This window comes from Uloborus diversus, chromosome 3 (assembly GCF_026930045.1).
Source record: "Uloborus diversus isolate 005 chromosome 3, Udiv.v.3.1, whole genome shotgun sequence".
Taxonomy (NCBI): Eukaryota; Metazoa; Arthropoda; class Arachnida; order Araneae; family Uloboridae; genus Uloborus; species Uloborus diversus.
In genome coordinates this window covers 113,948,879-113,965,564 of record NC_072733.1, presented here as the reverse complement: position 1 = coordinate 113,965,564, position 16,686 = coordinate 113,948,879, and the positions used below count along the sequence as shown (strand labels likewise).

General features: G+C 32.4%; 1 protein-coding gene across 1 annotated transcript in view; it reads right to left on the bottom strand.

The window, feature by feature from the left end:
* Positions 1-16,686, bottom strand: part of LOC129218898 (ribonuclease 3-like) — a 167,423-nt gene that overhangs the window by 68,845 nt on the left and 81,892 nt on the right. Inside the window, exons 12-13 of the mRNA XM_054853218.1 lie at positions 13,241-13,348; positions 3,456-3,594 (exon numbers count right to left, since the gene is read on the bottom strand). Of these exons, the coding sequence (XP_054709193.1) occupies positions 3,456-3,594; positions 13,241-13,348 (247 nt within the window). The remainder of the gene's footprint in view (positions 1-3,455; positions 3,595-13,240; positions 13,349-16,686) is intronic.

Here is a 16,686-nt window from a genome sequence, read left to right as displayed (position 1 = left end):
TACGGCCAATATTTGCCTTGTGGATTTCAAATTTGGCAATGAGTGCTGAAATTATGCTTTTGGCCTTGATGAGGTTCATCTTGTTTCCTTGAAGCTAAATGTTGACTTCGTTCATTTTTTTTTTAAATATCTGTAAGATACACAAGTTCCAATTTGCGCTGTTTCAAATTCTCACTTAAAGCAGGATCATGCAAGTCGAGAAACTCAGCCACAGAGTCGAATAATTCAAAGAAACGGCACAAACAGTTTCCTTTGGAAAGCCATCTCACAGACGTATGTAAAAGCAAGCGTTCGAATTTTTCATCATTTTCATGGCAAAGCTCTCGAAACAGGCGATGATTGAAAGAATTAACTTTGATCTTGTTAATACCAGTAATGACTAATTGTAAGGTTTCATGTAAAACACCACTCAATTTTTTTGCAGCCAAGTGTTGACGATGAATGACACAATGGATGGTAATCACTTCTGGCACTCCTTTTTTAAGGTGTGCAAGAAAACCAATATGACGACCCCCCATGGCAGGGGCACCATCTGCTGCGCAAGCACTTACATTTGTCAATGGAATTTCTTTTTCTTCAAAATAATCCTTCACCATTTTAAAAATCGACGATCCCTTTGTATCAGTAATCAAAGTTCTGGCGAACAACATTTCCTCAGTTATTTCTTTCAGCTCATTAATAAACCTCACGTAAGCTAATAAAATAGCTCTGTTATCTGTCACAGTTGATTCATCAATCTGTAGTGCAAATTTACTTTGTTTCAAAACATTTATGAGTTTGCACTCAACGTCAGCAACCATTTCATCTATTCTCCTGGAAACTGTGTTGTTATTAAGGGGGAGAGGTTGACTTATCTTTTTACAGGACCCTCACCAAGCAAAATTTCAACTATTTTTTTTTTTTGGTAGCCGGTAGAATAAGAGATTTGCCAATCGTATGAGGCTTACCACATTTTGCTATCAAAAGAGACACTTCGTACGAAGTAAGAAGCCCTTTGTCAAGATCTGTTGCTTGTCTTCTAATTCACCCACCTTTGGCCGTTTATCTGCTTTTTTTTTTTTGAGGTCTTGAAAATAACTAAGCGGTTTATTTACTTTGTCATGTACTCTTGACAAATGCTCTTTAATTCACGAGGGCTTCATCGCTTCATTGCTAGAAAATGTTTTATTGCACAAAAGACAATGCGGAAACTTCACATTTTGCGGTGAAGTGACAAAACCAAATTTTAAATACTCCGCTGAATACTGCCGGCACTTCTTTTTCGAATTCCTATCGAACTTCCACACTACGAAACATGCTCAATTAAACAGAAATTCACTAAATCAAATCAAACAACAGAAACTACTTAAGGAGAATTATGCGCTGATTGCAAAATTCTGAATGACAACTGATAAGTTAATGCAAAAATCCATTCCTACACATATCCATCCACTTTTCAGGCGTTAAATATATGCTGACGCCAACGGTCAGACAGTGCTTACAAGTTTTTTTTCTTCCTCCTGAAAATGGCAATAAAATAAAAAATATTATTTTTCGCTTTTGGGATTTTTGTATCCGAACAGATTTGATTGAGCTGTAAATCATACATGCCTTATTTTCTGGGAACGACTTTCTTTGATTTGACGTACCATATGCTTGGTTCGGTATTACACAACATAGGTATTCTGAAAGATATTTCTGAATTGTGTACCGATTTGTTTTAATAAATATAGTTTTTAAAAGGTCAAGAATTTCCCATTACCAAGTATCCGAATACTGGTCGCCCCCCTATCGCCCCCCAGAAATTTATCGTCCCCTAGAAGAGTTCAATCGCCCCTTTGGGGGTGATCGCCCCCAGGTTGGGAATCACTGGTCTAAAGCCACACCTCCTTGAGAACCAATTTGAGCTGAAATTCACTTTTACGTATTAAAAGTTTTGTAATTTTTTGAGGAAAGTAATGCACCTAGTCTTACATTTGCGCCACTTTAATTAGTGGAAATATTAATTAAAAACATCATTTTCCGCCATTATTTCCAGATTGAAATTTTGGATCTGTCAAGGGCAAGTGGTCAGTAATTCCTTTCTTTCTCCTTCTCTGCTTGGAGTGAAAGTGACTTCAGCAGACATGGGGAAAAGTCGACCTCTGAGTGGTTCAAGCAAAAGTGGTTTAGAGACACACTGCACCAAAAATTAATGCACTGCTCATTAATTAATGTACCACTGCAGACAGCAAGAAGGAGTAAAGCCTCCGAAGATCAACGAAGGCAATGTGCATTAACTCACCATTGGCAAGGGTGAAGCTACTGTCAGAGGTGGCAAAAAGTCCCAAAGCAGACCTCTGGAGGAGATGTACACCATGCTACTGCAAGGCAAGTTTCACAAGTTGTCGAAGTTGGTAAGTTTTCGAAAAACTTTTGATTAAGATGTTGAACCGGAGTTTTTTCCAGGAAAAAATGTTTTTTTTTTGTTGAAAAAACATGGTCCAAAATGTTGCCAAGATCGATTGAAAAAGAACTCAAGATATATCGTGATTGACGGGTTGCCAACGACTGAGTTATGGCAATCAGTATAAATAATTGCTCACTAGAGAAGACAGTTCAATCTCTATTTACTAACATGCTGGAGAATCACGGGGGAAAAATCAGAAATGTGATGGTCATAGTAAAAAAGGGGAAAAAAAATGCTTAAAATGAAAAAATGAAGTAAAAATAAATGCATTTCTCCCTTCTTGAAAAAAAAAACCAAGTGAGTTCCCAAATTTCACATAGGTAATAACATTAAAGTAACATTATCAAACATTTGTAAAAGGCCATTTTAAGTTTTGAATATATTAGTCAATTTTAAACCCATATTACATGATTATCATCAAGTAGTATACAAATCAATTTATGCATGCTGAAGTGTTGTAGCATGTAGCATTAATTCTGAAATTTAAAGAGAAAAAAAATCAGGAGAATAAGAAGCTTTAAAATATTCATAATGCAACTAAGCTATAATTAAATCAATCAAGATTTAATGGGAGAAATTCACAAAATAAAAAAGAACAAAAGAAATTAACCTATCCTCTCAAGGAAAGGTTAATAATATGTATAAATCTTCATTGCATTTAAAGTTTACTTGCAATAATATTTCACAGGTAGTTCTGTGGATTTTCAAATAAAATTTATTATCAATTGTGTAGTTCTACATCAGTTTTGAAAGAAGAGAAACTCCCTGCATTAAAACAGAATGCTTTTTTCTTTATTTTTCTTTTAATTATTCTAAGAGCATATTTTAATAAAAGTTCAGCAAAGATGAGAAAGCAGCGAGAAATCTAAAGGAAAATACTTCATAAAATATAAAAGCTTTCAAAACAATTAAAGACGTTTAAAGCTAAGTTTTTCCAAGTATGAACACAAAAAGGAATAACTTGAAAAAAATCATAATGACATGGCACATAACATACATAAGCGATAATCATAGTTATTTTTTATACCTCTCTTCCTGGTATTCATATAATGTATGCGCCGATCACCATACTGAGGCTGTCTCAAGCCACAGTTTGTTAATGAATTGCGGGCATGATCTGGATTGGTACCAAAATTTTCTCTATAGGAAGGATGTGTCAAGGCAAGCTAAAAAAGAAAAAATGATAAGCATGTATATATGGGTGGTTCTCTAAAATCCTAACAATATTGTGTCCCAGGAGCCTAACACAATGATTGTTTGACTTAGAAGTTTTTCTTTTTTCTTTTTTTAATAGTAAGAAATAATTTTTTCGATGTTATTTCCATTCTTATTAAAACAAGAGCTCATTTATTTTTTCCTGCAAAAGTTTTTGAATAACCAAAACCTCACTCTTTTGACACTTCCCAATTTGTTTCTAAAATGTACTTAAATTATTTAAAAATTATACATCAACACTCCACAAAATTAATTTGTAATACTAAAGTACATATACTTAAAGGTGTCAAATAACGTTCTTTAAAAAAATGTAATTACTTTAAGAATCAAGTTACATCATTTTAAAGTTTGTCCCTAGGTTTTTATGTCCATTCTCCTATTCTAGGAATAAGTTCAATTATTACTGATAAAAAAACAGAATTTTTAATCTGCTGTACAACAACACTGTTAGTTATCACCATTTTGTTGGATTCCTTGAGTATTTTGTTAATATGATTAGTCTGAATTTTAAAGCTCAAAAATGGGCATGGAACACTTTTACTGTCATTCTCCTGGCGCAAAGAAAAAAAAAGTCACTCTCCTAGCATTACTTATGATGCACTGGTATTGAATATAGTAGAATAGCATTTCTTTCCAAAACATTAGTCAGAAAATAAGATTATGATTTTTTAAAAAAGCTGAATTTGGCAAACGATAAATAAGAAATATAGCAGTAGAAAAATTCTATTTATTTCATCTTTTTTTTCTTGTTTTCCTGTTTAAACTAATCTTTCAAAAAGAAATTTGTTGGTTATAAATATTTTAATTTTAATGTTGCTCGAACAGATAAAGTTGCTTTAAATTTCTGACTTAGATAAATTAGAGCACAACCTTCTAGAACTATGTAAATACTTTTTTTAAATTAGATAATTAGAAATAACAAACACTAGAACTTACTGTTTTTTTTTTCTTTCTGCACAAAATTATGTATTCAAAAATTCATAATACTTATATTCCAATGCTTTTTTCTTTTTTTTATTCAGTATCCCACATAAAAACACCAATTTTGATAATACAAGCTGTATATTTGGGACATTCTAGGCAGACAAGTTGCTGGACACCTTCCACCTCCACAAACCTCCAAGAACGGGAAAGAGCTCTTCAGGAGGAGTGGGGCAGAGTACCCCAGCCCCTCATTAATATCCTCATTGATTCCATGCCTTAAAAGTGTTCTACACTGCTAGCCATTTGGGGAAACAACACCCCCTACTAAAAGCAATTTTCTTTTAAGAGAACCTCTTTTTTTTATTTGTTTTTCTCATATACACAAGGGTGGTATTTTTTTTTCCTTTTGTACCCAAAGATTAAATAAAAAGTACTTTTTTCTGCCAAACAAATGTAATTTTTATCTGGCATAGTTTAATACATCAGTCCATGATATATCAATCATCCAAAATGTTCTCTAGGTGCGAGATTAAACCAAAACCTCAACACCCTTTAATTGTTTTGAGCAGTGAATATTTAAATATTAAGCACTTTTTGAGTCTTGTAAGTTAATACAACTATTAAATTACATTTTAATTGATAAAAATTCAAATTTTCTGATTTTTTGCAGAAAAAAAAGTTAAAAAAAATATTCTTCTTTCCACAGCTTCAAAATTTTACAACTCTATTCAGTACTAATCCTGGAATGCAGAAACCATTTTAAATGGTTTTTTTTTAATGGAATAATATCATAATCTCTATTTATTTATCATATGCCGTTTGTTCTTGCTCGGAAAACTATTACTCATTCAATGGAATACAATAAAAAATGAAGATAAATAAGTAATTTGATTTCCTGAAAATATAACTTTTCCTTGTCTATAATACTGAAAATTTTCCATTTTTCTTAGGTTGCTGAGCAATTTCAAATCATTGTGACTGCCTCTAAAATTTTATACAAATACTTTTGTATTATATTTACACAATACACATATAGTTTAAATAGACAGAGCATAATTTAAATTTTTGTACTTAATAAGTAAAAACAGTAGACCCTAATTTTACGTGGGTTTATTTTACACGGTTTAAGATTTGACACCTTTATTTTATTTTAAGTGGAGGAGTATTGTTTTTACGAGGATGCAGCATTGCAAATGATACAATTTTCCCTTCTTTAAAATTCCAAATTCCTCAGCTTGCAGACAACATGCATTAAACTGTATTTTTGCATGCTACTAAGGGAGCTTGGGCTATTTTTTGCAATTGGTTTCAGTGCTCTTTTCAGAAGTAAAGTAATTAAACTCATACAATTCAAATCTCACTGGAAGAAGAGCCTTTAGAAGTGACAAAGGATAACAAAACCAACGAGGATACCAGGGATAGAAGTGACATTTGCCAACAAAAATATAGGAAAATATAGGAATTTTCTGAAAAAAATATAGGAACTCGATGGAAAATATAGGAGTTTTCTAAAAACAATATAGGAATTTTTCGAAATAATATAGGAACGTTTTGAAAAAAAAAAGGATATACAGGAATTTTTATAACAAGGTTAGCCAGTATGACATTTTTTTTTCAAAATACAACATTACTATTCGATAAAAACATGTAATAACACTCCTACCTAACATAAGTGCAATACATATGCATAAATATGTCTAAAAATACACACAAAATCAATTTTACAAAAAGAAAAAGAGCATAAAACTTTAATTTGTACTAAATAATATATTAAGGCGTTCTTCTTTAAAAACAAAAAAAGTTATACGAAATTTTTTGTAGGTGTACACAAATCTTCCTTAAAATAATTGTATTACTAATCTAATTCTTGACTGTCAGTTGTGGCATCCATAATCAATCTCTAAACATAAGTTGCTCACTGAAGATTCTTTCTAGTTTTACAAGTTCAAAATAATTTTTAAAAAAACATAAATGAATGTTTTTTTTTTTGAAAACAGCAGCAACAGTAACAATACTTAAAATGTGCAATAAATTAAATTTCAACAAAAAGACTACTACAAATGAATTAACTTTCAAATGCCTTTATTATAAAATCACTTTTTGAATTCAAATTAAGAACCTTCACATAATCAAGTTTGGAATTTTAAAACATATTTTCACAAGCAAAACACATGTGACATTGAAGTTACAGCATTTTGCGCAATTAAATTTTTGCATTGCATTTTGTACATTGCCATTCCAGGGTTCCCACTCTCATTCAAGAAAAGAATTCAAATACTTATTTACTATGCTGTAAATCTTGTGACAGCTCTTGAGCAGTGTTCCCTGCTAGGCAGTTTATGATAGTTGTTTCCGTCCGAGCACAACCGTACTTTCTTTGCTACCTACAAGCTCGGGAACATATTTTTAATGAAAGGTTTTGCATGATCCAATACTGCGATGGAAAAGCTGTGCTCCAGAATGAAATTCGTGAATAAAAGTTCTGTTCTAATTATGTTATCACTTGACGATGCAGTAGAAGTCAAACCTAAAGTTTTATAAGTTGTTAAAACATGCGCATTATCTTTCCATCTGCTATGCTGAAATCAAAGTCACATGTCACACAGTAATACCAGAGGTCAATCCAGGTTTTTTTTTTCAGTCCCCATTTTGTGAAAAAGCAAAATATTTCTGAATTTTCTTTATTTTTGTGAAAAAGAAATTGAATTTCCTTTTATTTTCCGGAAAAAAAGTTTTTAGGTAAAAATTAAAATCACTTGACGATTTGTAGGTTAAAATTTAAATGTATACGATTTTTTTCTCAGAAAAATCTCTGATATGATACTTTGAGCATTTTTTTTCTGAAAATCCTGACTTTTCAACACCAAATTCGATCCTAGTTGAAATCCACGATTTCCCATGACTTTCAAGGGCACCCAGGAAAATATATATTTGATTTAGAAGTATTTGGTCACAGGGTTCACATACCCTTTAGGGAGAAAAAAAAAATTCAAGCACTTTTCAAGTACTTTTCAAGGCAATACCATAAATTTGTTCTAAAAATATTGCATGCAGGTTTCCCTTAATGCAAACATATAAATAGGTAATAATATAAAAAAAAATGTAAAGGAAAACAAAATATCCTTTTCTTCAACAAGAGACCTTTGATAAGAAAAAGATCTGTGTCGAAAGTTTTTCTGCAAATGTCTGAAAAGCTCGGTCATAAAGGAGAGCAGGTCCCATGAAGTTTAATTTTGCAATCTTCGCATTCAAAGAAGTATAATTTATAAAATCTGCAAGCCAAAAATTAAAAAAAAAAAAACACCTTTAATGAATGCTTTTAACTTTTTTGGGAAGAAACCATAACACCTAAATTCAACGGAACAGCTAGACAGGAGATTATTTCCAATATTGATAGTGGTTTATACACATATAAGGGCGGTTAAGATCAAAAACACCACTCAGAAGGTAATTTCCGGTGGTACTATTAAGTTCAAAAGTACAAGACGTTCGTTAATTATTTATAAGTATTCAAAGTATAAATTAATTATTCCTATGCATGTATTAGTTGTTCAGGCGTTAAAGCATTTCAACTGTCCTCAAGTAACTTTAAAATTTAGTCAGAAAGAAAAATATTTTATGAAAGTCTCCAATCCAGTCTCCGTACCTCAAAATTCGCGAAAGCTGCTTAAGAAGGGATAAATCTTCTGAATGTAATCTTGAGCCTGCTTTTACTGAATAACTTGTAATAGTCAATAAATGTACAAGTTCAGATTCACAGAGCCATATTTCCTAACTGAAAAGATTCAGAAGTTGACATACATAATGACAAAAGTAGTTTTTTTTAGGGGAACAAATGAATTATTGTTGAAATTAGAATTTAAATTTAGAGAAGGATGATATGATTGCAATTTCATAAAAAATAACCTGTAAATTTCAAAGAGCTAATCGGGGGGAGGGGGGATACTTTTCAAAGCTAAGACGCCTTTTACTTAAATATACATGTGTACAACAATTACTTTTGATATACATACAATTTATTTCTTATGTTAAAATAATTTATGAAGTCAAAATATTATGCAGATAAATACCAGGCCCAGTGCCTGTTGATAACCAGCAACAGGCAATGGGCCTAGCTAGGCTAGTCAATTTATTGGATCCTAATGAAGATCAATGACTCTCCTTAAGCTATCTACCCCTTTACTGATTACAGCCTATTCTAGTAAGCTGTTCCAAGTGTCCACAGCTCAACAAAAGTAGTAACTTTGAACATTTGAGGTAAAGGGGGAAAATTGGAAGTAGGGAGGTGAAAGCATAAAAAACACTACTGGATTTCCAGTGAATAATCAAAACACAATTACCCCTGTTACCTACCTTAATTATTTTAACAGACATAAAGAAAATGATGTTCTTATAAATTCAGTTTTACAAAATTGTATAGCTCAACTTTATCTTTAAAATACAAACTTTAAGTTAAAATGTTAGGTGCTCAGTTAATTAAATTTAAAATTTTTTCAAAAAATCTGTAATAACCAAGAATTAGCCAATGATAAATTAAAATTAAAATTGCAAAATTAAATAAGTATATATGTAATTAAACAAAACAAAAGTAATTAATTTTTTAGTTATTAAAAAAATAATATAAAACAAGCTAATCTGATGTAGCATGTGTCAAATAATTTTTAATTGCAAAAATATTTACAAGATGCTGAAGGGTTGAAACCTCAAACAAGGGAAGCAAATTTTTGTGAATTTAGTTCAATTTCGGCATGTTTTTCATAAAATAAATTCATTTTTTTTTACTAAAATTAAACATAAAATATGCTAATCTAAGGTAGCATATATATGAAAATTACATCTGATTCGCCAAAATGTTTAAATTTTTGCAAGATGCAAAAAGATTGAAATTTCTAACATGAGAAGCAATTTTCTGTAACTTCTGAGTAAGTTCAACGTTGGCATGTTTTCCATAAAATAAATTTATTAATTTTTTACTAAAATTAAACATAAAATATGCTAATCTGAGGTAGCATATGCGAAAATAACATTCGATTAGCCAAAATATTTAAATATTTGCAGGAGGCAAAAAAGATTAAAATTTCAAAAAGAAAAAAAAATCCTCAAAATCCGGGTAAGTTCAATGTTGTTATGGTTTCCAAAATAATTCCTTTTTTAGACATCGAAATTAATTAAAAAATAAACTAATCTGAGGCATCATATGTCAAAATAGCTTCCAATTGAAAAAAAATTAAAAATATTTACAAGATGCAAAAGGATTGAAATCCCAAACATGGAAGCGATTTTTCGCGATGTTGCAAATAGAACGCATATTCAGAAAACTGCATTAGTAAAATACTTTTTTAAAAGTTTTAAGCACAATCCAATGATTTTTGAAAGAATTTAAGCACTAAGAAACTTTTTCAATGTTTTCAAGTAAATAAAAAAAATTGAACTTTTTTTTTCAAGCACTTCCAGCTGAAATATTAGTGACTAATTCCACCTTGGTATAAAATAAACCAGACCTAAAAATCTTATTAGCCACCACTGTCACCAAGTTTTTAAATACAAAAAGTAAAAGACGGGGGGGGGGGATTTTTACTACTTTCAGAAAAAAAAATAAATAGAACCTTGCATTTGTTCACAAAAACATGTTTTTTGGAAAATGTAGGTTTCAATAGGTTTTTGAATTATTTCAAAATAAATAAATGAGAAGTCGGCAAAAACTGCATTTTACATGAAATAGTTTTTTTTTAAGTTCATAGCAAAACCTCCAAAACAATGAGGATCAAATGCAATTGCGCAAATAAAATTTCACTCCTCAAAAAACTAATTAATTAAAAGAAAAAAAAAACATGATTTATGACACACCTTTATGTTATTTTCAATAGTTTGCTTTGAGATAAGCATCTAAAATTCTGTTTACGGAAAATTATGCATTTAACAGTCTTGTCTACTTCGATCTTGAGAATGACCAAACATGACGACTACGCGAAAAATTTACGGTAATAGATTTTTGAATTTGATGCATAAAAGTAATTGTAATTCTGGCACATTTAGCGGTATTTTCAATAATTTTCATAGCAATTAACTTCCAATTCCGTTTTTGAAAACTTAGGCACTTAAAAGTCTTGTCTACTTCCATTTAGGGAATGACAAAACATGGCGACTATACCGATCCAGATTTTAACTATTAGTATAAAAATAATTTAAAAAAAATCATCATAAAACAATTAAGTGGAAATTCTATAGTTTTTAGCACATTAGGGACCAAAGCAATGAGGATAAGATGAAATTTTAAATATTAAGTCTTTCATATTTCTCTAGAAAACATTAAAATAATAATAATTAAAAAAAAAAGGATTTGCAGCACATTTTGCGTTATTTTCATTACTTTGCAGTAAATAAATATCCAATTGTGCTTTGTTCTTATAAACTTAGACACTTAAGCATCTTGTCTGATTCCATCTCGTGATCACCAAATATGGCGACTAAATTTCACACGTAGCTGCTGGTTCGAAAGGTCTGGTTTGCTATATTTATTTTATGATGTGAAATTTTGTGAATGAGCTGCTTTTGAGATGTGGAAATTTGTGAATGGGGCCACTTTTACGATGCGAAATTCGGTGAAGAGGCCGCAAAGCGGACCAAATTTGGGTCTGGATTGACCCCAAAGTATGCATGATTTTCGACTTCCTCCATTCCTTTAAAATCGGGAACAGCTTTGCGTATTCTTTTTTGAAAACAAACTTGGTTGTGCGGTCTCTTCGGAGGCATTATTATTGCAATGAACGTTTAGTTAACACACGGACCTACATTCCGCTCAATCGAAAACCAAAACAATCGAAATTGAGCTAACTCCACGAAGTTCCGTTGAAAGAAAAGAAAAATCGCGCGTGTGAAGACTTGAAACGGTAGTTAGCCAGCGAGTCCTTCCTAGAACGACGTCGTCAAAACCTACACTGCGCATGCGCTCATCATGATCGTCCAAGTTTAGCGAAGACTGGGGACTTGCGCAAGAGCTGCATGTGCGCAGAATTGAACTGCGCAGACGAGCTAAAGTCGGGTCGAAAGTTTCGCGCTCCGCTCAAGAAGAAACACGGAAGGAAAGATAAAATGGCGCCTGTGCAGGGCTCGCGAAAAACGCAGTAGCTAAATGTCGGGGGAAAATGAAAAAAAAAAGGAAGCGGAAACTGAAAATGTAGGAAAATATAGGAATTATAGGAAAATAGGAACTTTTTCAGAAATATAGGAAAATATAGGAATATAGGAACGCCGCGATGCCTGGGATACCAACACAGAAGACACACAACCAAAAGTTTTCACTGAAAATTCTGAGCCATTTCTTAACAATGGCAAATAATCTTTCTGATTCATTAGTGAAGAAAGATCCCGTCATGGAAGTTACACGAGTGATTGTGGATGCGTTAATGCTCCACAAAGAACTACAGAGAAAAATAATTAATGACTGCCAAAAGACTATATCTTTTACTAAAACTTTTTTATAAACAGTGAGTTAATTCATGTATTCTCAATGTATGTTGCTCATATGTATCGAAATAAGGACATATTAACTTATATCTTTATCTATTACTAGAATAAAGTACTTCTTTTATTCTATGGAACCTAACCCCTTTTATAACTATTAAGTCACAATTTATGCAGTTTTGATTTACGAGGCACTTTTGTGGAACGTAACCCCCACATATAAAATGAGGGTGTACTGTATTTACTTTATTTCTCCATATCAAAAATGATCGACAGTTGAAAGGCTGCTCCCCCTTGCCTGGCTTCAGCTACACCCCTTAATTTAACGAATTTTTCTTAATTTATTCTCTAAAAAATTGCAATACATAAAGCTAGAAATAGGAATGGGATACATAGAAATATTGAAGTAACATTTACTCCGATGAAATCTAAAAAATGTACGGAAATTATGAACTTGGTTGTGATTGTTTATTGGCTCTCCATTACTAGAGAGAAAAAGAGAGATGTCTACTGCCATTCATTCGGCCCTACAATCAAGCAAGATGACTCTGCAGCTCCAATTGAGGGGTTATTTACAGTTTGAAATAACATATCCCAACAAAATGTACATAGTAGCTAAAACCAAAAGTAAAAAAATAAAGCTTCTAAGTATTTACTAAGTTAGAAATAAGGTTTTTTTAAGCAACACACAAATTCTGTAACTCAGTGCAGCATGAGGAAGTTTTATTCATGAACTTACAACAAAAAAGTCAGTTACATTCTAACATCCATGTTATAAGGAGATAACTTTTCCATTCAGCGTATAATATTGAGAATGGCTAGCTTCAAAATGCCATAGTGCAAACAATGTATTTTTATTAATAAAACACAAATGACAGTTGTTCTATGCCCAAGGCACTAAATTAATTTTTCAATTCAGAAGAAAAAAATTGATGTTTGAGAAAGATGTTGAAGAGCTTGAGATCTCTTTTGAACATAAAAAAATTAAACTTAGCTATAAAAATAAATAAATAAATAAATAAAAAAAGACCTTGAAGCATGATACAAATCGTTATATAGTGAAAAGCTTTGTTGACATTACCAGTGTTTCCTAGAAAAATTATTCATTTCAGAAATCACAATAAATTACCGGATGAAAGACAAATTAAATTAAAATAATTTCATTTAAAAAAACATTAAAATCTTATACAAACTGTGCAACAGCATTACCTGCAGAAGGAAACGATCTTGAAAATGATAACCAATTTTATCTTCTAAGTGGCTTAAAGAGTCATGAAACCTCAAATGGCAAACAAGAACAGGTAGAAGCATGGCATGCTGTTAAGAAAGAAATGACATAAAGCAAATGTCAAATTTTTTGTGAAAAATACAATATACCAGGTGCACAAGTATGACACGGGGATTTTATTTCCCTAATTTGGAAGAAAAAATGCTTTATTCAAAATATGCTCCTGGTTTCTTACATATTTACTCATCTTTAGAGATATTGGTGAATACTGTTGGAAATATGGTAACATTCTTATTCATGTGCCTCCTATACTCCTCGTAAATATTTTCCAGAAACTAAATTTGGTTCGGCATCTATGTTAATGTGTCAATATTGTTTTTACTTTGAAATTAAAGAGGAAATGAAATGGTTGTTTTTTCTTCTTTCTAGTCCTACACGGTAGTAGCATGCATGTGTGTTTTGTAATGAAATGGCGGTGACAAATAATTTTTGATTTTTTAGAATTGAAATGGTACATTATGATTTCAGTTTCAATAAATTTTTATCAACGTTATATTGCTAGTTCTTGTGATTATTCAAATATATCAGTTCAGTTCTTACTTCAGATGATACACTGCCTTGAAATTTCCAGCAAAATATTTTTCAGGCAAGTAAAAATCTTTCTCTTTTGCTGAGAACCGAAGCCATTTTTTTACATTTTCGAACAAACAGAAGCACTGCTAGGCAAGTGCATGACCCATCGATGCAAACAAATCATAATCAGAAAAAGAGAAATCTGGTGAGTAAGTGCATGGGATAGAACTTTTCAGATAAATTCTTCAAACACATCACAAATCTGTTTTTCCATACATGATAGGAAATATTGTACAGTAAAATTAGACCAAAAAATGGCCAAACTGAAATATCCAAAAAAAAAAAAAAAGTTTAAACCTGCTGCAAATCACTTCTTACCCTACCAGCAGGAAGGGGTAAAAAGTCCCAGCAGTTTGCGCATTGGGTTTTGGGGGAAAGAGGGAGTGGAGAAATAATTCTCTTTTTCTGAAAAAATAATTTGAATTACTTAAAAAAATTACTCAAAAATTGCAGAAATCACTCTATAACAGTAAAATAATAAATTCTAATATACAAAAATGCTAATTAGTGGGAGTGCACAGGCGGGAGAGGGTGGAGGTTCCATGGTACAGATTGCATCATTGGAACTTTTAAAGCAGTTAATTTCACTAGGTATTTCTTTCTTTTTTGAGGACTTTTATTCCGAATGGGTACTTTGTAACACTTGAGAGGTGTGCCATCACTTTCAGGGAGGGGGCTGTAATTTGCATTCTAAAAGCACCGATTGCAGTGAAGTTCCCAAAAAATTTCACTGGTTTTTAACTTTTATGAAGTACAAAATGCCATACAGAGATATAGTAATTTCAGAAAGCTCATCATAAAATGATCTAAGGGAGCTCAGTAACCAATTTAGTTGTGACTGGAGTAATTTAACTGTTTAGAGCGCTGGAGTGATATCTAAAACTAAATGACTAACTAAATCCTTGTGTAGAAGCCCCAAACAAAGTCCAAATTGACTGTTTCCTTCCTTCTTCTTAATTTATTCATTTCAACTGTTCTACAATCTTTTGCCATCACCATAAAGGGGGCGGGGGATAAACCGAAATCGCCAATAGTGAGACGGGCAATGCTACACCATCTAAGTCGGTGAGAGTTCTCGTTTGCAAACACTAAGCTGCCTCTGTTTTAAGCAGCCAGTTATGTGAATTATGCTAAATATGTGCACACATACTTGCAACACAGTCAGAAACTTCTGAGTACATTATGCGAAAAAAAAAATTTGGGGGCTACCCGACAATCCAACGCAGTGACCAATTTTTGTGGCTCAGAATCTGTAGTGAATCAATGATAGAACAAGTCTTAATGAGAGCAATGAGTAATACAACAGTAGAATGCTAAATATTTACACCTTTTTGTCTCCCAGTTTTGAGATCACAATCCATTTCTAAAGCTTCCAGAAGTTTCTCTCCTCGCTATGGGTATTGACTCAAGTTGGTAGTGGTAATTGCTCGCTGATACTGATCGGTCGCTGATAATAAGGTGAGTTGTGATGAGGCCTTTAAGGTTGGGGAAGAAACATAAAAGGATATTGAAGGCAAAAAACTTAGTGGCATTTCTTTGTAAAGGAAGTATGCAGTTAAGTCTCTAACTTCTGTTAGGAGAGTAGTTACTATCTGTAAAGATGTGTAAACCCAAACCATCTTTTACACCAAATCCTATGTACAGTAAGGATGGAAACTCAAAATTGCTGAAAACTTCCAGACCAGCTATGTGCTGATCCTCCATCAGTATTCAATGAATCTTGCTTAAAAAGGAAAATAATCCTGTACTGTCAATATGTCATTACCTGAAGCAAAAGATCCATCCACCATCAAAAAACAAGCAGCTGGTGTCGTATATGATATAGATGGAAGATACCTTTTCCATCTTTTTTTTTTTCCGGTAATGATCTCCAAGCTTCAAGGAAATATGCCAGCAATGCAGTGTATATATCACTGGTAAATATGGAAAAGCTAGTATCATTTTTGAAGGGTACAAAGAAGGAGAAAGCACTGCAGAAATATCATCTGCATCCTATTACAATAGCCAAACCTTTTGCTTTAGTAGACTTTCTGCACCTCATATCTTGTACTTACTCTGAGGGGTTCATTGGATGTAGTGAATGTTTGAAAAGTCTGAAAGTGGACTGAAGTGCTCAACTATATGCACAAACTTTGTTAGACATAGCAGCAACAATAACAATTCTGCTAATCTTGATACCAAAGAAGATCTTGATAACAAAGACTTTTTGTTACAAGCTTAGGAGAAATAATTCGAAAACTCCAGTTCTGATGGAAAGTTGATCTCAATCTGTTGATGTATTTGAGACTAGCATGTATATATAATGCAAACTAAAAACTTTCATTTTAAATACTACAAAAAAGTAATATAGTATAAGGGAAAAAAAAATTAGTATAATTTTTCTGACCATTTGATCAAATGTGCCACCAGAGGAGGGGGGAATCGTTAAGTATATTATTTCGTTTGGGGAGGTGAGCCACTATTCTTGTGGGGTGGACAGTCCTGATTGAATGCATTTTAAATTTGCATGAAATAATACTTCTACTTGAAATGGAAGGGGGATTGGGGTATTATTTTATTTGGGGGGGGGTGTAGCTTTGAGAAGAGGTGCGTCATCGCTCTTGGAGGATGGAAACACTTGATTTCTAACGTTAGCTTTGCATGAAATAATACTATTTCCACTTGAAATGTATGCAGGGGGATTCGGGGGTACTGCGTTTTACGGCGAAAGGGGGGCTCTGCAGCATTGGTGGGTTGTGTCATCCCTCTTGGGAGAAAAAACCTTTAATTCAATGCTTTTAAATTTAGTATGACA